At 35.7% G+C, this 23,392-nt stretch overlaps 4 protein-coding genes across 6 annotated transcripts in view; 1 reads left to right on the top strand and 3 right to left on the bottom strand.

The window, feature by feature from the left end:
- Nucleotides 1–52: 52 nt before the first annotated feature.
- Hat1 (histone acetyltransferase 1) lies at nt 53–2,651 on the bottom strand. Its single transcript, XM_029309594.2, has 7 exons — nt 2,334–2,651; nt 2,020–2,172; nt 1,627–1,886; nt 1,322–1,478; nt 993–1,207; nt 748–899; nt 53–667 (listed from the first exon to the last, which is right to left on the bottom strand). The coding sequence occupies exons 2-7, from the start codon at nt 2,166–2,168 to the stop codon at nt 365–367; spliced, it is 1,236 nt and encodes a 411-aa protein (XP_029165427.1). The 5' UTR covers nt 2,169–2,172; nt 2,334–2,651; the 3' UTR covers nt 53–364.
- An 861-nt stretch (nt 2,652–3,512) lies between these two features.
- tous (testes of unusual size) lies at nt 3,513–7,611 on the top strand. The gene is made up of 4 exons (XM_029309603.2): nt 3,513–3,744; nt 3,972–5,475; nt 5,564–5,737; nt 5,806–7,611. The coding sequence occupies exons 1-4, from the start codon at nt 3,545–3,547 to the stop codon at nt 7,585–7,587; spliced, it is 3,660 nt and encodes a 1,219-aa protein (XP_029165436.2). The 5' UTR covers nt 3,513–3,544; the 3' UTR covers nt 7,588–7,611.
- Nucleotides 7,612–7,954: 343 nt separating this feature from the next.
- On the bottom strand, nt 7,955–10,235 carry LOC114936422 (trans-2,3-enoyl-CoA reductase Sc2). Its single transcript, XM_029309596.2, has 5 exons — nt 9,488–10,235; nt 9,321–9,368; nt 8,819–9,126; nt 8,295–8,704; nt 7,955–8,196 (listed from the first exon to the last, which is right to left on the bottom strand). The coding sequence occupies exons 1-5, from the start codon at nt 9,491–9,493 to the stop codon at nt 8,069–8,071; spliced, it is 900 nt and encodes a 299-aa protein (XP_029165429.2). The 5' UTR covers nt 9,494–10,235; the 3' UTR covers nt 7,955–8,068.
- A 336-nt stretch (nt 10,236–10,571) lies between these two features.
- LOC114936424 (Mediator complex subunit 20) overlaps nt 10,572–23,392 on the bottom strand; it is an 87,546-nt gene continuing 74,725 nt past the window's right edge. For all 3 annotated transcript variants that reach the window (XM_029309599.2, XM_029309598.2, XM_029309600.2), the window contains exons 3-5: nt 16,139–16,398; nt 12,010–12,120; nt 10,572–11,854 (exon numbers count right to left, since the gene is read on the bottom strand). In XM_029309599.2, coding sequence (XP_029165432.1) covers nt 11,762–11,854; nt 12,010–12,120; nt 16,139–16,398 — 464 coding nt within the window. In that variant the 3' untranslated portion in view covers nt 10,572–11,761. The remainder of the gene's footprint in view (nt 11,855–12,009; nt 12,121–16,138; nt 16,399–23,392) is intronic.

Raw genomic sequence — 23,392 nt, 5'->3', positions numbered from 1 at the left:
ATAATATTCAGGATGTAGAATTTCTATTTGTGTATTCAACAAAGCATGAAAATACTTATACAACTGTTTCTTTATTGATGACGATAACGAATCTTATACTAGAAATTTTGAAGAATCTATTGGCGGTCATTTAACCATTTTGACAGATTGTAAAATGCGCGTCGATGACAGTAAACTAAGGCCGTGTCTCTCTATTGAAGTAACAATCGAAAACAATCAAACATCGAATAGAAATGAAAAAAACAAGTCAATAAAGAGAAAAGATCGCATAATTATACAAACATACAATATTGGAAATTACATTTATATATTTTGTTCTCACAGTTTAAAAATTCCTTAATGCAAACTCAATTAATGCAACATTTCACAGCTCGGTAGAGTATTCCAAGCGTTTAATGATAGTTTTATATTCATCTTCCAAGGTACGATATTCCTTTTCCAGTATTTCTTTGCGTTGTTCCTCGGATGGTAGACCATTATCATGTGTATACGTTCCTTTATCTTCGTTCCTTAATGCACGTTCTATCTTTGCCTCCTCATTCTGTTTTCTCTTAAATGGTATATTCAGTCTATTCTTCACATTTAATCTATACGCTCGATATTCTTCTGGATTTGCAAGATTTGTCGCGCGCAATCGTAGAATTTCGTACACTATGCGAGCTTGTTTCTGTCCAGGCAAAATATTTATATGAACGAAAGAATATAATGGCGGTAAGAGATAAGTAAATTGTATGTTCATATAAATACCTTGTTTACTCTTAATTTCTCCCTAGCTTCATCGACCATTTCATTGTCGAAACCTTTCTTTAAACGTTCCGGCTGAAAACTAGACAATGCACTGCAATTTAAAGCGTCCACATAATTTCGCAGTCGTTGAAATACTTCGGAAGGACTTTCAACTAAAAAAAAATATAGATTCATTATATTATATATTATATAAGAGACAATTATTAACAAGTGATATTCTGCTATCGATCGATTTTTTATTTTACCTGTTATATCTTTAACTTCATTTCTGCCCATATACTCGCGATAAATCGCTTGCAACAAGTGTGTACCAAGACCCATTCGGCGGAATGGTGGTAAAATTAAAAATTGGGCGATGCGTGGTCGAATATGCTGCGGATATGCGTAATATCGATACACAGTAGCAAAACCAATCGTCGCGTATCGAGTTGTACCAACGGATGTGGTGTATTTTTCGAATCTGTTTCGAGAAAATGAAATTATTTAGAGAATCATGTATATTATAATTACTATTCTTTATCTATCGATTCAGATAATGAAAAATCTGAAATATCAAACATAAAATAATACTTACATATTAAAGTACTGCCATTGATCATCGTCAAGATCAATAAAAAGAGCCGCATCTATATACCAAAGAAGAAATGTTTGAATTCTTTGATGGTATTCCCTGAATCCTTTATAACTCATATCAGCTTTGTAGACCACGAATTGTCTTGTAGTGCTTTTATCTATAAGTCATATAAGTCAAAAATAAAAAAAATATATAAAAATTATATATGTATATATATATATATATATATATATATATATATATACACATAACAATTACAATAATGGCATATAAACACAGAAATACAGCATTAAGGAATATAATACCATTTAATGAGAAAGAGTGTATCAATTTTCCATATGGTATAAAAGTATCGTCCTTGGTAAGCGCATTAGTAAAATTGGTTAAGCTGTAGTGAACATCAGGTGCAAGTTTTGCTGCAATCTTTGTTAAAACCTCATCAGCCTCAACTCCTTCATATTCTGCATTTACTTTCTCTGTATATGTCATTCCCAAATAAGTTTCTAAACAGCCCGCTGAATAGAACAGTTGTATTTTTAAATCCTGGTAACCAAATATTATTTCCCTATAATAAATAAAAAGAGTAACAAATAATTTATGTCTTTCTTTTACATAAATTTCATATACAAATCTTTTGATATAATATTTATTAATAAAGAAGATTGTATATCTAGATAATTAGTATTTTGATAACAAACCTGTCTCCGAATACTTGATAAGTCATTTCTGGCTTAAATATCGTCTCTTTCAAGTTCAAGTCATCTAAATTACGAATCAATCTAAACTCCAGGACATCATTGCTACTTGCTACTAGTCTTTTTAAACGTGCTATTACTGATTCTTCCATTTTCCTAAACAGAGAAATATATAAAAAAAAATAATATACACATCCTTATTTCTCAAAACTTTTAAAGAATCATTTTTGCTTTAATAAGGATTTGGCGGCAAGAATCAAGATATAGGTTAGAATAATGCAAAAAGGCAATGTTTGATTTTTAATGCGAAAAATTACCTTGCACTGATATACACTATAAAATTAATCAATTTAAGCCTTTTGTGCTAATTTTTATTATGCAAATAACTTCGCGCCAAAAAGCAGCTATTGTTTTTGAATGAATGTATGAATGGAAACTGCTGCTCCGTTAAACTTCCTTTAATCCATAGGCACAATATATATAGTAACGGAACTTTTCTGTCACTTGATGTTGGAATGAAGCAAAACTGCACTGCGCATGCGCGCACAAAGCGTGCAACCAATCATGGCAATATGTTCTGTCTTATTTCTTTCTTTTACAATTCTTTTTCTCTTTTTAATTTATTTTGCATTTATCTATACAGAATGAATTTCTTTTCAGAATTGCAAAAAATTAAAGAAATAAATATTTGCTTTAAATAAATAATATAATAATATAGAAACCTTTCTTCTCTTTAGATAAAAATTATTTTTTCATTAAATTATGATTTTATATAGAATAATTCATGCGAGGACTTCGCTTATGTGTTCATTATTATCTGAAGATATGATTATATAATATATAAATAAACTGAATTTTTTTTATTTTACAATTATGATTTTATAGTAAGAACAATTCATAATTCTATTTTTTTAATGCTAATAATCTTAAAGTAATTTATCTCAGAAAATCCAACTCGAAAAAACAATTATTATATTTTATCTTAAAGCAAACATCTTTCTTTTTAAAAATGTTTTACAAAAATAACATATATTTTAGATTCTAACATTATTAAGTATTTCTTTTTTCATTCTACGTAACTAATTTAAAATAAAAATTAAGGAAAGATTGTGTAGAGAAGTATAGTAATAAAAAAAGTGTTCAATCTCAACAAGTTAAAAAGAATTCGATCATAATTTCACAATAAAAAAGTCATGTTTTTTAATTAGTTTTTGATTAACTTAATGCGTGATGCAAGTCTTTATTTAAAAAGAATAAATTTAGAATAAATTTGCATATTTTAAAATGCGTTACCTAGGAGATGTAAACAACTCCATTATAGGTTTGTTTTCTGTGTAATCTCTCGTATTCTATTTTTTACATTCAAAATGAAATCTATATATATTCAGATATTAAAAAGAAAAAGAAAGGATAAAGTGTGAAGAATTGGAAAAAATAGATAAAAGATGCAGTTGAGAAAGGAACATATATCTATTATAGATATATTATTTTTTTCTATTTAGCTATTTGTAAGAGTTTCCTAGGCAAAATGACAGTGTCCTTGCAAACACGTGTTTTCTACGGTTTGAAAACAGATATTATTGGTAATGCTCATTACATCACGGATGCAGATATTTTGTATCCAGTTGGAAATGTATTGGCAATTCACAATATTCTTCAGCATCAGCAAAAGTTGATTCGATTGCCCGACAAGTATCATGCAAATGTCATTTGCGTTTCGCCTAACAAGTGAGTAAACTACATTGAAAGAAGATATACCTTTCTAAAACAGTTAAAATAAATTAGAAGAAATTTACTTCTGTTAGATAAAACGTTAAATAAAATAAAGTTGTTCATTTTCAGTTTTTATAAGAAAGAAATTTAACAAATGGAAGAATTAATTTTACTTCTCAATTTATTTCTTCCATTTCTTGCACAAGACCCATAGATAATTCTAATTCGGTGTAATCTTAAAGGAAATACGTCGCTCTATCTGAAGTGAGGGATAAACCTACTATATCCGTTTACGACCTCAACTCTCTGAAGCGCAGAAAGCTGCTAGGAATACCTTTCGACGTCCCGGGAGTGACTAGATTTACAAGTATAGGTTTCACTTTCGATAGTAAGAATCTAGTAGCGATCACCGGTGAGCCCGATCAAACGATGCTCTTCTACAATTGGGAGAAGGGCAAGGTCGAGTCGACGTTCAAGCTGGCGAATCCTCAAAATCCTCTGGCGATCGCCGAGATGTTGGCCTGCAATCCGACAGACGCGGCAGTGGTGGCAGTCGGTGGTCCGTACAACTTCAAGTTCCTCACGGTCTCTGAGACGGTGTGGCGTCCGTATGGCTTCGCCAAGGCGGAGAACCTTCTCGTTTGCTCGATGACTTGGTTGGACGGCGACCGACTGCTGGTTGGTACCGAGGACGGTCGTGTGCTGTATCTAGAAAACGGTGATTTAAAAAATATCTATTGGATAGCAGACACGGTGTCGATGAATCTCAAGATCCGCGAGGAATTCGTTATGCCTGCCGCAAGCACTCTGGACAATGCTCGCGACGACGTCGCTTGGGAGCAGAACGTGTGCTGCTTGATAGCATTTCCACGCGGATTTGCCTATGCTCATGGCGCGGGGACCATAGTATTTTTCGAAAAGGAAGGGAAGCACAAATATACAAAAAGGAACGTCTATGTGCTTCCGGAACGGGTGATGAAGAACGGCGATCCAGAGCTGTACAAGATTAACACAATCGATGTGAATCCCGGCTTCGACCGGCTGATCGTCACCGCCGGTTGGTCCCAATTGTACTACGCGGCATTGTGGGGTCCGGATCTGCAGATGGACCCGGAACCGCAGAAACTCAAAGTCATGGGCCAGTCGTTGCATCACGGTGCCATCAGTGGTCTCGCCATGTGCGCGTGGAAGCCGGTCTTCATGACGTGCGGCGAGCTGGATCGTAGCGTCCGACTGTGGGATTTCGAAACCGAGAGCCTGATCATGCTGAAACAATACGCCGAAGATATATACGGCATCGCGTTACATCCGATGGGACTGTTCTGCTTGATCGGCTTCACCGATAAGCTGCGCTTCATGAGCATCCTGATCGACGACATGTTGCCGATGCACGAGATCGCCATCAGGAGCTGTAAGACGGTCCACTTCAGTTACGGCGGTCACTTGTTCGCTGCGGTCAACGGCAACGTCGTCCAGGTGTACACCACCATTGGCTTCTACAATCCTTTCATCCTCAAGGGACATACGGGCAGGGTGAAGGCTCTTCTCTGGTCGCAAACAGATCAGAAGATGCTGAGCATGGGCACGGAAGGTGCTATATATGAGTGGGACATGACCACCGGCACGCGATCCAGCGAGATCATCTTGAAGGACATCATCCTGCATGACATTGTGCTCTCTTCGGATACATCGTTCTTTTATTGTATCGCCCATGACGATCTTATACGTGAAATCAAGGAGAATGCGGTGTAATATCTTCTTCGTATATTAGAAAATTCGAATTATGAGGTACTTTTCAAAAATTAAACTCCTCTCTAATCCTTTCTCTCATTAGGTAATTCGAGAGTTTCGTTTGCCTGGCAAAAAAATGGACCAAATAATTATGGGAAAAGATGATCTGACGTTATTCGTAACTTCTCCTGGTGGTACTATTATTTCGTTGAAGAGTCCGCTTCAAACCCCGATAGAGATGCTAGACTTTCACATACACAACGTCGATATTACACAGGTAGCCATGTTTTATTTGAGATCTATATAAACCGTCTCTTCTAATTGTTCTACTTTTCTTTTTTTCAGATTGCGCTCGCTTACAATGAAAATTTTTTAATCTCCGTTGCGAAAGACGGCAGTTTATGCATTTGGAAGTTATACTATCCCGAAGGAAACATCATGAAGATGAGCAGAGACCTGCCATACACGAACGAAGTGTTAATCGGCAAAGGCGATTTGGAGGAAAAGATACACACGATCAGGGATCTGACAGTCAGGATGAGAGAGTTAGAAACCGAGCACGCGTACAAACTCAGGCAGATAGATATGCAACACAACGACAAGTTACGCGACGTACATCAAGGCTATTGTGAGGCTATCAAGGAACTTCGAGATAAAATCGAGAAGCTTCAGGAGGATCACGTGAATGAGGTCAATAACATAAATGTAGAAATCGTGAAGATGAAGAAGGCTCACGAGGACGCCATGCAACAGATGGAGAATAATTATGAGATCAAATTAATCACGGAATACGATAAGTATCAGGCATTCGAGGAACATAATAATATCATGCGCGAGCATTACGAAAAGCAATTGAAAGATCTCGAGGTGCGCGACGCTGAGGAGCTGCAGAGGACCATGACGAAGTACGAAGCTCTGCTTCACGAAAAGAAGGTACAGTTGGAAGAAACATCCGACGAGATGGCACACAAGGGACGTGTTCACGAGCATCTGATGAGCCAGATAGAGGATGACGCAGATCGTGAGATTCTCGAAGTACGTACGAGGTACGAGAATTTGCTGTACGAGGAGAGGCAGATCAATCTGAAGCTCAAGGGAGAAGCCGGAGTGATGCGGAATAAATTCATGGCCAGCCAGAGGGACGTGGACGATCTGAAAAGACAAGTGAACCGTGTACAGGGTGAATTCACGCAATTCCACAAAAATATACAAGATCTGGAGAAGCAGATAGCGGAGCTGAGGAAAGAAATCAGCGAGAGAGAAGCCACTATTCAGGATAAGGAGCAACAGATATACGACATGAAGCGGACGAATCAGGAGCTGGAGAAGTACAAGTTTGTGCTGGATTACAAGATTCAGGAACTGAAGAATCAAATAGAGCCGAGGAATCGCGAGATACAGGAACTGAAGGAGAATATTCGGGACATGGAGGCGGAGCTCATGAGTCTTCACAAGACCAACATGGGCTTGGAACAGCAGCTGCACGAGATGCGCGAGAAATTGCACGCTGCACGTCAAGAGCTCGAGCGCGAAGCGCACAATAACAAACGGTGCCAGCAGCTTTTGCGCAAAATTCGCGTTGACATTCTCGACACCGCCGGCCTCGTACAAGAGCCGAACGTTTTGAAAACAGCGGTGACAGACCTGTATCACAAATACAGCGCGGATGATGAATTTATACGCAGTCGCAAAGCAGATGTGGACGCGCAGTGCGAATTTATTAAGCAACGGGATCATTTGGAAAGGACCATCGCATCTCTGAAAAAGCAGGTTTCCCAGGATACCAGTGACAAGGATTTAAAAAAAATAAAGGAGGAAAATAGTATGCTCATTGCAGAGCTGAATACTCTGAGGGAGGAATTGAAAGAGACGCGAAAGCATATTTTTCATATGGAGAGTCTCTTGGGTTTTACACGAAAAGATGCGCGATCTGCAGGAGCGAGAAAGACATTGGAGAAAGTATATCGCGAATACGAGGAGCTGCAAGAAAAATATACGACACAGATGCGAGAGTATCAGCAAGTTATTCTAGCATTGAAGGAAGATATCAAACAACTCTTGAGTAAAGTTCCTGGTGAAGAAACAGAAGAAAATAAATCTTCTTCAATGTGTGACTCCGCGATGTGAAATACATTCGTTTTTTTCAGAGAAGTGAGCTTTTTAAAAATAACTTTGACCAATCACTATCTTTCAACAGCTGTATGTAGTAAATAATTTTGAATTATTGTTCCTATTATATACACATATATATTATAATTAATATAAATAAACATACATATATATATATTTTTATTCAGAAAAAGTAGGTATAAGAGGGCGTTATATATCATAAGATATATCATTATAAAAAAATAAAGTTAACTACATTCTGAAAAAAAATAATATAAAAATAAAAAATCAAAATCAAAATGTACAAATGTATTTTGTACTTACTACTATATGTACGAATTTCATTATAATATATTATTGTATTCATCTTACGATAAAGTAACCATCACTTCTAAACAAGTTTATTAATATTTATTCCAAAATAAAAATTTCAAATAAAACAAAATTGAAATAGTATGAAGAATTGTTAACTTACGCGACTTGATATAAATGCATTGATTTAGAGAATAAATGGAATGATAGCTTTACGATTTTTCGGATAATGCGAAAACTCTTTTTTATACACTCTGTGCTTTCCTAATGCCCATACAGTCATTTGATATACGCCGGCAAGCGTAAACAGACCAGCTGAAAATTGAAATATCCAAGTCAGTAAAACCATTTCATTTGCATTCAGTGTCAAAGATCAAGAATTTGTGCAAGGCATTTCCGTTATATGAACATACCTGGAAGACAAGACGTCATTACAGTAAAACCAATCCAACTGCCTGCTTCATATGTATAGTTAGGACAGGAAACGAATTTGAAAAGCGCAGTAAAAGGATTACCAGTCGGCATGGGAACTTTCCTGACTGTAGTACCTGGTGGTCTCAAATTCCTTAGAGCTAAATGGATGCTAAGATTACCCAGTTCACACAGCGCAAATATCCCTGCTCCAATATAGAATTGGAGTGCGCTGGGAGCTGTATATAATGGATGATTTGTATGATATGTCACATACATAGCAAACAGCCAATAATAGGAGCAATTTTTAAATAGATTACGCAATGGCATTGTTGCATGACTGAAACGATGAATAAACAGAGTTTCCAACAGACGTTTTGCATAATGCACTGTCCAACCGACAGCTGCCCAACTGAAAAAAAAAAAAAAAGAAAAATTATGTTTAACTACTTAAAAATGCTGTATAAAATAATATATATTTAAATATAATTTAAAATTATGAAATAAATGAAATAAAATGACTTACTTAGCTACATAATGATAATTGCTATTGACATTTCCATAAAACAACCATGGACGTTGATACAACCAGAGATACACTACTAGTGGTCCTGCGTATTCCAACAAGAATACAGTCTTCCAGGCAATCTGGGGACCAAGATCCTTGTAATAAAGTTTTCCATTTTGCCTTAGTGACAGAGATTTAATTGTTTCCGAATCAGACAGTGCTTTTCCTTTAGCTTCCAATCTCAAACTTTGTCTCTGAACGTAAGGTGCTTTTTTTAATTTATACAATTGTTGTTTAATTTCTCCTATTGTAGTGCTCGAATTTACCTGCAATATATAAATGCAATAAATAAATGAATAAATATATATATAAATATTTTATAAAAAATTCTGTCTCAAGTCTCATTAATTTTTTTAATCCAGAAAAAAAAACAAAGAAGTCAAACTTTGAATTAAATATTTCAGTCGAGTTATTAATTTTCCGCAATATTAATTAATTATATCATTATATTCTTACTTACATTGACATTGGCAATCAATTTTGAAGATTTTGCCGACAGAACTTCGATCTAGAAAAAAATACACAGTGTATAACGAGTATATATATACTCTGATACTCCGACTCTCATGTCATTGCGATTTTTCAGTGAAATTATATGTAATCCGGAAATCATATGTAATATTTTACCTCCATTTTGTCGATTCCAAGCGGTTTTTTTTGCGCAAAAGCGGCTCTTTCTCTCCGTACAACAAACACCAGCACTGGAACCTGGAACACTGAAAGTCGCACTCTCGACTCTCGCCAAGCTTCGTCTTCGTCAACTCTCGTCACATCTACATGTAACTTCGTGTCGATGACGTCGCGCGGAGCGCCGCCGCGTTCGCGATCACGTGACCACGGACAACCTTGCAATTTTCGATGATCAATGGCATTCCATTCATTTCTGACGGGCTCAAAGAATTCGATAACGACACCAGAGAGATAGAGAATTGCGGATAACCCGTAGCATTGAAATAAAAAAAAAGAGAGAAAGAGAAAATATAGAAAGATATATCAAATCTCGATCATGAGCACGTTGAACGAATGTGATTATCGCGTGTGAGTTTAAAGTCGTATATGTAAATTACTTGTCTTCCGATATTTAAATATGTACATATATAAACTCGTATCTTTATTCCGCATAATGTATGTATATTTTTGATGACGTAGGACGACGCAGCCGTTTATGATTGTCACACATAAGTAAAGTGCAATAAAAAAACTGTTAATGTGAGGCAAATATTGAAATTGTATAACGCCTATTTTTATCATTTAAACGTAATTCCTCTCTCTCTCTCTCTCTCTCTCTCACTCTCTCTCTCTTTTTCTTACTCTCGTTATATATTAGTATATAATGCACATAAGATACAATATTTTTTGTTGATGTATGAATCATACATTTTTTACACAACAGATATTTCATAAGTTTTCATATTAGTTTAAAAAATGAATAATACAAAAAAATAGCGCTTTTTTATGAATAGATATAATTAAAATTTATTGTATCAATTGATTTTATATTCAAGTATGTGCGTTTGTAATCCAAAGTTGATTTTGTCTTGTAAACTTTGTGTGATTTGGTTTCTTTTTTGATATACATTAAGATGTACAAATATTATTCGTGAGAGTTATACATATGCATATATATCGGAATAAAAAATATCCAATACAAGTTTTTTTACGATATTAACTTGGAAAAAGCAGGCTTTTTAAATTATAAGTTTTTTTTAAATTAATATTTTGACTTTTTTTTATTTATTTTAATAATAAATACATTTGTTAAAAATTTGATTGAAATTATGTTAAAATAATGTAACATAATTTTTATAATTTAAAAACTATTTAAATTTTGATTGAAATAATAATGTGTCCAGACAATACAATGTTCAAAATTGGGGCATAAGATATCTTTAAGATATCTTTAAGATGTCTTTTTGAGAGATATCATATCATAAGATTTCTTAAAGCTGTCTTAAAGATTTCTTAATGATATTTTATGCGTCAATTTTAGACTTGTTTATATTTAATATTATATTTATATTTTGTAATTATTAGTTAATTTGATCGTCAAATTTGCTATTTAAAAATTTTAAATTTTGTAATGCATTTAATATCAGCAATTTAAAAAAATATATATATATATTATGTAATGTGATTTTATAATGTTTGTTATTTTTTTCTTTCCAGTATATAATTTTTTAAACTGGTTATAACTTTTAATTTATTGTTAACACAAAATAATATGCAATTTATATTATTCATGTATATGTACGTTCGCGCGCATTTATATTTCAAAAACATAAAGATATTAAATATGTTACATAAAACAATTATAAAATGCGGAAATTATTTACTATTTATGCTTCAGTGACCAAAACTATCGCATTTACATCGATAGGAAGGAACGCACGTTTCATTAACGCAGTTTCACAATCAACTTTGGATAATGAACGAGAGAGCCAATGTTGCAAGTAATAAATAATTATGATAATTCATCATGAGACAGTTTATTATCAATTGCACACAATTGATTAGATTGATACTATTGAGTTTTCTCATGTTTCTTTGCAGATGGCGTATTCTGCCGCATTATGCATATTTGTTGCATCAAAAATTCTGTAAAAAACTACTCAAAAATAAAATTTAAAATTAATATTTTTATAAAAATTTTACGAAAACTCTAAATAGTTTTAAATATTAGTATACATAGTCTACATACAAGAAATTTAATTTTACGAATTGTTTAATAAAACTATTGCATATAAATATTTCAGATAATAGTAATAGAATACTAAATTCATTTCCAGTCTATATAACAAAATAATTAGTAAGTTTTACACATTAAAAAAATTGATAATCTTTAATACTGATCTCATCATGAATGTATCGCAATAGAATAAATAATACGTCTAACGTTGTCCTTTAAATCACTCCTGTGGCTTTTCTGTATTGTCCAAATTGTTCTAGATATTGATGTATCGTATCCATCGGCTGATAAACTTCGGTCATTCGGTTCTGCAAAAGATTTCCGAATTTAATAACAAGTCTACGTGTTTCATTCATAAATATAAATACATAGGTATATGTTTTTCTTATAATCACTTGAAATTTGTACAGAATTTATTACATCTATGATTACGTATTTTTACAGTATAATAAGTGTAAATTACCTGGAGATATTGGGGCGCTTGATTCGACACGGCTGAGCCAAGGAATCCTTGCAGAAATTCGCGCATGAGTTCCCACGAATTTGCTGGCACGACGCAGGGTCTGTACTCAACCTAGGAAGGAAGATTCACAAATGAACTTATGATACATCGCAGAATTATCGAATATCTTGGGTAAGTTAGTAACATGACCGCAATAGCGTCTGCGACATTGAATCGACATGTGAGACTCGCTAATATTTATCAGAGGATGACGACGGTATTACTCGGCTAGGCTTTATACGATCCGGAAGACGGAATATACCCGCGACAAGGACTTTATATACGTTTCTCGCGTAATCCGGCTTACGGTGTATGTTGATGATGCCCTGGAGAAGGGAAGTCGCGAGGAAGATAAGCGAAATGCATAATCGGGAATTCTCTCGCGCGACGAATCTCAGAATAGGTAATCGTGCAATCTGGAATAAACGACGCTACAAACTTGTAATAAGTATCTAGCGAAAACTCTCGTTATCTCTGAATAAATATAGCGCGATATGACGAGGAGTCTTCGGATGGAAATGTCTCTTTCAAAATGTCAAAAATTTGTTTTTGCGCATATCGATGGATATCATCGGCCATTTAAAGAATCCGATGATGAAAGATGATGCTTATGGATGTGTCAAGATTGCATTCGACGAGATATCGATGTCGAAATGCGTCAGTCTCTCCTGTTTTTTTAATTCCTCCCTCTCTCTCTCTTTATTTCTTCTTCTACTCTCTAATTTTAAAATTATGTTAAGATAGCCTGGCTGAAAGTTAATTTTCTCCCGGCTGTAAAATTGTTACTTTGGTCGAGCAACAAAACAAAATGAAACTAGAAAAAATGGAAACGAAGACATCTACCGAAAGGATAAGAGGATTCTGTCATTTCTTGACTTGCATAAATTTGCTCAGTAATTTTATATCCCGAATTCCAATTTCGCGAATTGCGTCTGGACGATAAATTTTTCTCGCGCATTTTTCGTCATTTTTTATGAATATTTTACATAAGAAAGAGCTGCTCTTACTAATAATAAAATATAAATATTTACGTAAATGATTAAGTATGCGTCTGCAATTTTTCACGAAAGTATATATTTATAAAAAGATATTGGTATAATCTTCCTTTATCATCTAAATATATTTAAATTTCTTAAAAGTTTCGAATTTCTCCAAAATTATCTATACGAGGAACATTAATTAAACTAAAATTTGCGGTGCAGAATTCCGAATAATTCGGCCGTGTTGTCGCATAACTGAGCAGATAGGACCATCCGGGATGGTGCTGGTACATTCAGCGGTGTCGGCAGTGAATCTCGCACACGCGAAAAATCGCGGTTGCGGAATCGCAAACGTGAATCAGACCGTCAATATGCGTGTTACGGAGCAGCGAAACGTAACGTAGTCGTTTCCCCGTTTTATTCTGGAAAAAATGTAAAATGCAATGAAAAATGCGCGTCTTTCTGGGTCATCGGTGCTAAGTTGCACCGTACGTTGCAAGTTGCAACTCTGATAAGTGATTGCAGTTAAGTGCGGGAGTCGCGGTGGCGAATGAAAGAGCGGAAGGAAGGAAGCATTCGCCGCTCTTCGGGGGCAGGAAGCCGGGGAGAAAAAGTGTGCATGTGTGTGTTGGGAAGGTCGACGAGGGGCTGCGAGATTTAACGCGATCCTCGCGGGGCTTTCTCCATTGAAATTAATGGGGTAGTCGGGGGTTATCGTGACGTATTTGACGTCGCGACCGCTGTAGAAACGGCGCAGTTACCGATACGAATGGCTGCTGAAGCATTTAAAGCCGGGTATCGGATGTGTGTACACACGTGAGTGTATATGTATTATACGTATACACGTGTGTCTGTGTATATGTATGTGGCACGGCTGAATGAATCTGTTGGAAGCTGCGGAAGATATATCGGAAGCTGCGCCATCGAGAAACGCCGTGACGTAGAAAGAAAAGAGGAAATAACTCGGAATCTCTTCCACGGTTCTTGCAAATTTGCTATGAAAGTGATGTCTGAATATGATGTGTTTGTCGTACTTATTCCTTGATATATTTTCTCTCGTATGTATTCTGTCAAATTGAATGAGAGATTTAAAGCAATGATGCAAGATTTCACCGAGGATGAAAACACTCAAACTTTGCTCCCTCGTCTTATGTGTCTGATTAATCGCACTAGGATTTCACTGAATAATCGTAAGGTATATTACGCAGAAAACATTTTTTCTTAGAATTTATCCTGAAAATCATGGTAATCGTGGGGCAATATAATATTGGAAGAATTTTATAAGTTTCTCTGATTAATATTTATCACAATGAAAAATATTAATATCTACCATAATAAGATATAAAATATGTCGATTAATTTTACTAGTGTATATTAATATTTTTTATTGATCCACGATTACCATGATATTTTCAGAGTAAATTCCAAAAGAAAATTCTCTCCTCCTACAAACCGTTTAAAGTTTTTCTATTTATTTTGAACTACTAAGTTTTTGGGGAAAACTTTCACATATACATATCTAAAATATGAAATACATAACTAGTATAAAAAAAATTCAGAATTATATACGAATTACTTATCTCCTTTTTAACAAAATATATTATTATCTCATATATCACATTATAACATACGATGTATTTTAAAATATCACTGATTGAAACAGCCACCAACTGATTCTTTCAGTAAGATTTCACTGATTTGTAATACTATATTTCAACTGAGACCATCGGCGACTATTCATTATTTTTTAATGACAATATTGATTCTATTTGAGAGAGTAAAAGCAAGAATATTCAAAAGAAATATGTTTAAGTAACTTATGCAATAAAATTATAAAATACGACACGCGCTATTCAAATGAACAAACAAATCTCTCATTCAAATGCGAATCAATTAAACGAGTTATAAAATTGCCACGACAAATATTAACATTTAATGAATAAAACGAAGAGAAAAATGCAACTTCAAAAGACACGCTGTACAAGCAAGATTGCGGTTTCGCATTTTGAACGTACGCAGATGTACAATATAACCGAATACGTCGGCAAATGACCAATTGTAATGACGTATAATATGTACCTTGTATGTTTACAGGTGCGCGACAGTGCATCCGAATGCAGCGTTCAATATGCACGTGGTTGCGTGTGCATGCGCACGTGCGTGAGCACGTTGCACGGTATGGGGCGTGTAAATATATTCACGTGACTGCTTTGATATATGCGTGTCGTTATGCGATATATAACACACGATCCATTAATTATAAAATATTATCGTTTCGCGCGTGCTGACATCTTAATTATGAAAAAAAAATATCTCAAGTGTTTCTCACGCGAAAATTTATTTTAAAATCTTGCAGTTGGGGTCTGTTTCTCCCTCAAGAGAGAAAGAATAAAAAAAATCAGTTTTATCGAAATGAAGGAATTAATACGCAAAGAGAAAGGGGAATTTTACGATGCATTGATGAAGCGAAGGATTTATCGTCGGTATTCGAACTTAATTACGCGATTATTCGTGGCTCGGTGACGGCACGAAATATCTTGACGCGGCGGGTTTGACACGCGAGACACGTAATCGCCATGTGATGAGGATGCTAGGGGTGCGTGGCCCTCACGTGCCGCCCCTAAAGCATAACTATAACCGGCGTACGTATGCGGTTTGCATGTATGTAAGGTGGGGTCTCGTGAGCTATCAATCGATAGTGCACGCTCGTCGCGTGATTGGCAAGGAACACCGGAAGTAGCAGGGGCTAACGCGTCCTATCCCTCTATGAAGAATTCGTCGCACCCAGGAATTCGAAAACGAACCGAGATCGCGTTCTGTTGTTGGATCTAGATTTCCGTAAAGTGATCTCTTCGTTCGTTCGCGATCAAAGAACGGAAAGACATCGAATAAGTTCGTTCTTGTATTTTTGGGGAGAAAAATGGGTTTTGAATGTGCATAGGAGTGTTTGCGAGAAAAATTAATCTTCGAGTTAAAAATAATAACGATTCGTCACAAAAGAATATCGCTTGGAGGAAGAACCTGGAAATTCGCGACTGACGGGCAGATTTTTGAGGGAATCCCTTTTCTTTCGTTTTTTTAAAGAGAGAAATACAAAGTGTCGTTCTTACCTCCACTAGGATGCCTTTGAAATTCTGACTCATCGTCACGCTGCCCAATTTGATGCAAAAGTCACCGAGCTCGAAACGCGGCCCCTTCGACTCAATCTTCGTCTGTTTTTTACTGGTGTAGATGTTCGTCATTTTTAACATCAGCAGATCGAACAACCCATCTGCTATCAGTGGCACGACTTTGCTGCCCGATTCTAAAATAGCGAACACCGAGGCTGGCTGCTCCGAATTATGCAGCACGTGAACTGTCCTTTGAGCACCTGCAAAGTCATATACGTCATGTTTAAGTACAATTTTATATACCATAATAAAAAATATTAGTATCTACCACAATAAGATGTAAAATATATTCGATTAATTTTACTATGTACATATTAATATTTTTTATTGATAAATATTAGAGAAGCTCTTATTCTCTTAAAATTCTTCCAATCCTATACGATTATCATAATTTTCAGGGTAAATTCTAAAAGAAAATTCTCTCCGCGTACATTCGCAGAGAACGGTTTGGATTTATTTTATAAAAAATCCCCTTGTCATTTGATACTCCTATTCCTAATATTTATTTGATATTCCTTTGATTTGAAATTTTCTCTTGCCTTGTCAGCTGCTAACGAAAGGGTGCATTAGAGAGTTCTCTTTCGTTTCGCAACTATACGAATTCTGCGGTTGATCCTGTACGAGCTTACGCACGTACGTAAACGGCGCCTCTTCTAATTCGGCTTCTGTGCAACGACAGACGAAAATTGCAGTTGAGAGGCAACCGAGAGAGAGTGAGTCCTTTGGCGATGCATCTCGCGGCAAAAGCGAAATTCATACATGCATGTATATATAATATACATATATATATTGCGATCGCGCGGTAAAGTCGGATGCAACTTAAACCTCAAATCCCCCTTTCTCCTCCCTCTTCCAGAACGTTAAAATTGCATCGCGCGACTATACTATCGTCATCCGAGAACTATCGAGATTGTCGCGAGAGAGCTTCCGATTCGCGCGGTTAATAATCGCACTTAATAAAGCGGTCGGAATTGATCGATTATCGATTTCTCGCGACGACGTCGCCGCAGAATAATTTTGTTAGGAATTCAGAAAAAAATATGATATAAGCGTCGCGGTGAAGAGCTGGTTACACGTCCGCGTTGTTCGTTCGTAAAACAGAGACACAAGTTTAAATTTACGACGTGTGAACTCTTCTGAATATTCATAATTCGTCCACACCACCGTGCTTCGCTTGTATATCCACATAATGGCAGGGTACGCGCGCCCTGTAAGCCCTAACGTATGAATAATTTATCCGTTAAATTATAACGCGTCCTTTTAGCGAGCACGTCCGAATGACACGATTTTTCATCGTGCAGCGAACGACCGCGGACAGTTTTATGCGCTCTAATTTCGGGTTGCCTCTCTGTCAAAATGTATTTATCGCTCTGATTATATTTCGATTCTAATACCTTCGGCTCTTTCCCTGCTCGGAAATCATTTCTGTAATGAAAATCTGCCGACAAATTATTTCATTGTATCTTGCACAAAATAATCGATATCTAATAATAATATTATGCACACATCATTACAAAATTTTCGTTGTAATAATGTGACATTATACACAGAGAGAATTTTCTCTTAGAATTTACCCTGAAAATCATGGTAATTTTATAAGAGTTTTTCTGATTAAAATTTACAATAAAAATATTAATATATCTATTCAAAATAAGATATTAAAATATGTTCCCCCATTAATTTTATTATGTACTCTTATAAAATTCTTCCAATATCATATATTGTCCCACGATTACCATGATTTTCAGGATAAAGTCTAACAAGAGAAAATTCTCTTTGTGTAATTATTATATTTTTCACGTTTCGTAAAGTATGATTAATTATAGTAGCTAGAAGAAATATTAATTCCTATTTAACATTACATCCTGAGTGTAATGCAAACAATTCGGCATCAATTGGCAAGGAGCACGAACTGCGCTCGATGATCTAACAATAAGTAGCCTTTACGCGCGTGGATTCTGCAAAACATCGAGCCGAACATATATCTCGTTCGCGCTCGAATGATCCCGGGGAGATTAATGAACGAGCGGATTATCAACTCTCTTCCTATCCGGGTTTGTAACTTCCTACACCCTCTCCCTCGTGCTGCAATTTGCACCAACGATCGTGTACGGTCCTGCGACGCGCCGCATGCCGCATACCGCATCGTCTGCATCGCACGTATGCAGTGCCGTTAGGTGCGGATGCACCGCGGCAAATGTGGTGCCGTTTGGGTTCGTACCAAAAAAAATTGCACAATCTCACAATTGTTTCTACTCGGAAGATTCTTCCGGAGATTCGGAATCGAATTTTCCCTCAACAATGTCGAGTGAGAGATATTAATATAATGATCGAAAGGGTGATGGACCTTCTGGCGAATTAAAGGCGAATAAATTAATTTTTCGGAGGAAGAGAAAAATATTATATTTTTCAAGCTAACCTTTCTTGGGCGGATTTTACTTTGACTTGGGATTTTAATTTAAAACTCAATTAGGAAAATGTACAATGCTCGGAAAACCGCGATATAAACGCGATAGTGTTTCTCGACAGTTTCATTAAAGAAAAACTGTCTGGCTGAAGCAGCTGCGATTAAAAGTTTTGTTGTTTCTTTTTTGTGGCTAAACTATAATTTCTTATTTTTTAAAAATGCACACACATATGATGTTTAATATAAAATTATCGCTGAAATTTCAGCTTATCCGTCAATATGCAAATGCATGCGCGCTAATCATAATGCGATCACGCATCATCGTCGAATGCATTATTTCGATTTAGCAGGCAATGCGACGCGTGTCAATTATCAGGCAACGATACCGAGCGGAGGTAATTCCTCTGTTATCCGATTATAGTTATAGGCATTGATTAAACGATCGTCGAAATGCAGTGTTTCGTTAATTCGTTCGATGCTAGACAAGAATTTTCACACCGACAAAATTGCTACAATGTCTATCTTTTTGATTGCATTTTTTTCTGGAGACAATAAATAAAAGAAAAAAAAATATCTCAAATTATGAAAATATTATGCGAACAAGATAAGAATATTAAATTATTTTCTAAAGACTTATAATCGCGCGCGTGTATAAATAAAATAAGATGAATCATTAATAATGAGAGACATTTGCTAATTATACGGACTCGCTTGAAATTAATTATCGTCCTTATTTTATCAAATTAACGATGATCGACGTTTGCTCAAGAATCAATATCTACACGTATATGTCGATCGCTTAATAAATATAATTTTTCAAGAATCGCTAAAGATCGCGTTTCGTTTTTCCGTCGACGCATTTCAACGTTATTATGCACGTCCGCGTCGCGGTCATTAATTACTTTCATTGTGAGCGACCGTGTTGCACCTGCTTTGTCGCCGAGCCGCTGATCCAATTTCAGGCTGCCGCGAGGGAGAGAGAGAGAAAGAGAGAAATGTTTATCGATGAAGTATTACTGTATAAAGCGCCGCACAACATTACTCGCGCCATAAATCAAACGTAATTTCGGACGCGCCGCGAAATATTATATATGTCAGATAGATTTGCGCACGGTATAATAACTCCGTGAGAGTTATAATTAAAACAAGAGCGAGGAATCTGCGGCTAGGGAAGATGAGATGAATTTCGCAATTATTCAGCATCCGGTTCGTCCGACGAGAATATTTTAAAATGCATCCATCAGCCACGGGGGGAGAAATTTTCGTTCACGTGAAAATATTAGATTTAATTATCAGATAAATCCTCTAAAGTTTACATTTTTACGTATACATTTTTGGCAAAGTTTAACATAGACTGATATAAGTAGAACATTTATTATTTTTGCATTATTATGTGCAAAATTTGTTGTACCATCTTATTAATAAATTCTTTTTATCTGGTTAGAGATTGTAATAAAAAAAACATTCAAAATTAATTATGGTTAATTACTGCGATGTAAAATATTTAATGTTAAATGCGCGTTCTATAAATACGATGATATATAATAACGTTTGTAACAAATGTTTTCCATTTAATTCGATTAATCCATTTAAGTAATAATGCGACTAATGGCTGGTATTTGAAGAAGCATTCAATTCGAGAGAATAACTTTGATGTGGTATAATAGCAAATAAATGAAGGATCGAAAGGATCACTTTTCTCTCTCTCTCTCTCTTTTTCATTCTATCGTCGAGAAGGGAGAAGGAGAAATTTGCGATCGCTTTATTAAAAGTTTCAGCTGTTACCAGCGACTAACCATCCACTATTATCAGTAAAAGTTTATAAAACTGATATCTTATATATATTTCTCTAAAAGGGAGAGAAAACAGAGGAAAAACTATTCGCGGTTTTGTTTCGAGTGCAAATCCTATCTTTAATCGATTGAAAGCGTAATAAATTAATAATTAAAGATTTATCTTATCGGATTTTATTGTAGAATTATGTCAATATAATTAAATATTGAGGTATTAATATCAAATGGTGTATCTGTAAATTTGGCATTTCGTATTTAATAAATTAGGTTTTAAATACAGAAAATGTGTGTGATATTTCGTTTGTAATTATTCGTAAAGTCAGTAATTTCATTCATAATTGAAGAAAAAATATTATTTAAAAAAATAACTGTTGCATAACTTTCAAGAAATCACAAATATATCTCGAATTAAAATCATTCGTAATAAATTTCCTCTCATTTATAATTACGTACAGTTTCAACTGCAAAAAATATAATTTTCTGTATTAAATTTTTGAAATGTGAAACTATGAACGGACAAAATTTACAGAGAAAGCAGATTTTTAATCGAGGACACACATATTTGAGATACTTAAATTGAAGTATGACGTTATTAGAGAGAGAGAGTGTGTATGCTCTCTTGTGATATGACGACCCAATGACGCGTGCAAAGCACGAATATCATGACAGATTGATGTCCAAATCGAACATCGCGGGACGAGGTTCTCGATTAATTTTGGTTTTGGATTTTACACGGAAATATATATCTCTCCAGCGAAAAGAGAATCGTGCGCGGTCGACTCGGGTCAATAAAAAAGAGACGGCAACGTGTACTCTTTTTTTTTTTTTAATGCAGCCCTATATCCCCTCGGAGTTTGTGACGCAAACAACTAGGAGCATCACGACGTCATTGTGTTTTCGGACCCTCGGGATATATTTCTGCTCAACGGTATCCACCCTAATTTCAAATGCGGTGCCTAAACTCTATACGGGGTTACGAGAGAGACTTTATTGTCAAGCAATTTATCCTCCATTCAACTCGTCCTTCCGAGGGAGAACTGTCCTGTTCTAAGTGTGTGTGTGTGTGTGTGTGTCCACGTGATCCTCCGCTGTAGGCGTATTTTATCGCGACATTAATTAGGATCAGCGTATGAAGTTGTTACGTTTACGATATCATCGTCGCGCGTCCTCGCGTTTTACGACGGTAATTCAAGGATAAAATCATGTCTTCGCTTTTACGAAACGTGTCCTTCTGCGTGTCGTTACGTTTCGCGGGAAAACGTTCGACAGCGAAAATTCGAAACGCGTCGCGTTCGTGTATCTCTCGTTATATCTTGCTCGCCGCTCGAATTAATTAACAAACTATTTATACCAGACGCGCCTCTGCGAGATAAGGTGATCCGATCGCTCATAATCTCCTCGAATCGATCCGGATTAAGCCTGTTGTACACGCTGGCGCGACACATTAAGTCTCTTTCTTTTAGCTGCGATTTTCTAGCTTCTTTTATTCCTTCCTTGTTTTGGTAGGTATGCACAAATTGCAAGAGTAATCGTACACTTTAACAATTACACTCAAATCAAACTGCGAAAATAATAGTTAAATATTATATTAATGAAAAAAATCATGGCATATATTTTTTTCTTTTTGGTGAGAATTTCCTTCTGCCCCTTTCACGAAGGAAATATTAATATTATTATTCCTCCCCTACACAAAGAAAATTTCTCTGATTAATATTTACTATATGATAAAAAATATTAGTATGTACATATTAAATTTTAATCAAATATATATTTTATATCTTATTGTGTAGATATTTTTTATTGCTGATTTCACCATGATTTTCAGGGTAAAGTTTTAAAAGAAAATTCTCTCTGTATACCATATACCTACAAAATTTTTGTTTAATCTTACGCCACGTAAATTACCCCACATTTGCTCAATTAAAAACCCTATCATTAAATCTTAATCCTGTAGATATTTTTTATTGCTGATTTTACCATGATTTTCAGAGTAAAGTTCTAAAAGAAAATTCTCTCTGTATACCACATACCTACAGGATTTTTGTTTAATCTTACGCCACGTAAATTACCCCACATTTGCTCAATTAAAAACCCTATCATTAAATCTTAATCCTGTAGATATTTTTTATTGCTGATTTTACCATGATTTTCAGGGTAAAGTTCTAAAAGAAAATTCTCTCTGTATACCACATACCTACAAGATTTTTGTTTAATCTTACGCCACGTAAATTACCCCACATTTGCTCAATTGAAAAAACCCCATCATTGGATCCTAATCCTGTAGATATTTTTTATTGCTGATTTCACCACGATTTTCAGGGTAAAGTTCTAAAAGAAAATTCTCTCTGTACACCACATACCTACAAGATTTTTGTTTAATCTTACGCCACGTAAATTACCCCACATTTGCTCAATTGAAAAAACCCCATTATTGGATCCTAATCCTGTAGATATTTTTATTGCTGATTTCACCATGATTTTTAGGGTAAAGTTCTAAAAGAATATTCTCTCTGTATACCACATACCTACAAGATTTTTCTTTAATCTTACGCCACGTAAATTACCCCACATTTGCTCAATTGAAAAAACCCCATCATTGGATCCTAATCCTGTAAAGACGCGGAAGGCACTTAAAAAGCGGCGCATTACGTCGATTGAAAAATACGCCGGAACTTTCCGGACAAGCCGACAAATACCTTCTCGCCCTTCCCCTTTCTCAACCTACCCTCCCCCCATTCATCCCCTTTCCTCCGTCTGCGTTCTAAGAATCCCGATCCATCCAAACTAACCCAGACCTAACCCAGTAAACTCCAGCAGTCGCGGTCATTGTAGCCCCGAGAGGCAGTCTAACCGATCCCTCTTCTGCACCCACCCTTCGCATCATCACCCCCTCCCTTCACCCGCTCTCGACCCCACACGTACAAAACATGCGGATCCGAGTGCGCGACTACGACGGGGGTTGTCGGGGTTGCGCGCAGGGGGCTGCTGCCACAA

The sequence above is a fragment of the Nylanderia fulva genome, unplaced genomic scaffold (genome assembly GCF_048542155.1).
Source record: "Nylanderia fulva isolate GAGA-0341 unplaced genomic scaffold, ASM4854215v1 Scaffold40, whole genome shotgun sequence".
Taxonomy (NCBI): Eukaryota; Metazoa; Arthropoda; class Insecta; order Hymenoptera; family Formicidae; genus Nylanderia; species Nylanderia fulva.
The sequence above is the reverse complement of the archived record's forward strand: the minus strand, read 5'-3'. Positions and strand labels throughout refer to the sequence as shown.

Bases quoted from the DNA above. Each gene is read 5' to 3' on its own strand.
- LOC114936422 (XM_029309596.2), bottom strand. The intron at 9,127-9,320 runs GTAAGTAAGAAT...TATATATTGCAG, and splicing joins AATTGATTGCCAATGTCAAT to GTAAATTCGAGCACTACAAT. The intron at 8,197-8,294 runs GTATGTTCATAT...TTCAATTTTCAG, and splicing joins AATGACGTCTTGTCTTCCAG to CTGGTCTGTTTACGCTTGCC.
- Hat1 (XM_029309594.2), bottom strand. From the start codon at position 2,168: ATGGAAGAATCAGTAATAGCACGTTTAAAAAGACTAGTAGCAAGTAGC. The intron at 1,208-1,321 runs GTAAGTATTATT...TTCTCGAAACAG, and splicing joins CAATGGCAGTACTTTAATAT to ATTCGAAAAATACACCACAT. The intron at 668-747 runs GTATTTATATGA...TTGCCTGGACAG, and splicing joins AGAAATTAAGAGTAAACAAG to AAACAAGCTCGCATAGTGTA.
- tous (XM_029309603.2), top strand. From the start codon at position 3,545: ATGACAGTGTCCTTGCAAACACGTGTTTTCTACGGTTTGAAAACAGAT. The intron at 3,745-3,971 runs GTGAGTAAACTA...GTAATCTTAAAG, and splicing joins ATTTGCGTTTCGCCTAACAA to GAAATACGTCGCTCTATCTG. The intron at 5,476-5,563 runs GTGTAATATCTT...TTCTCTCATTAG, and splicing joins GTGAAATCAAGGAGAATGCG to GTAATTCGAGAGTTTCGTTT.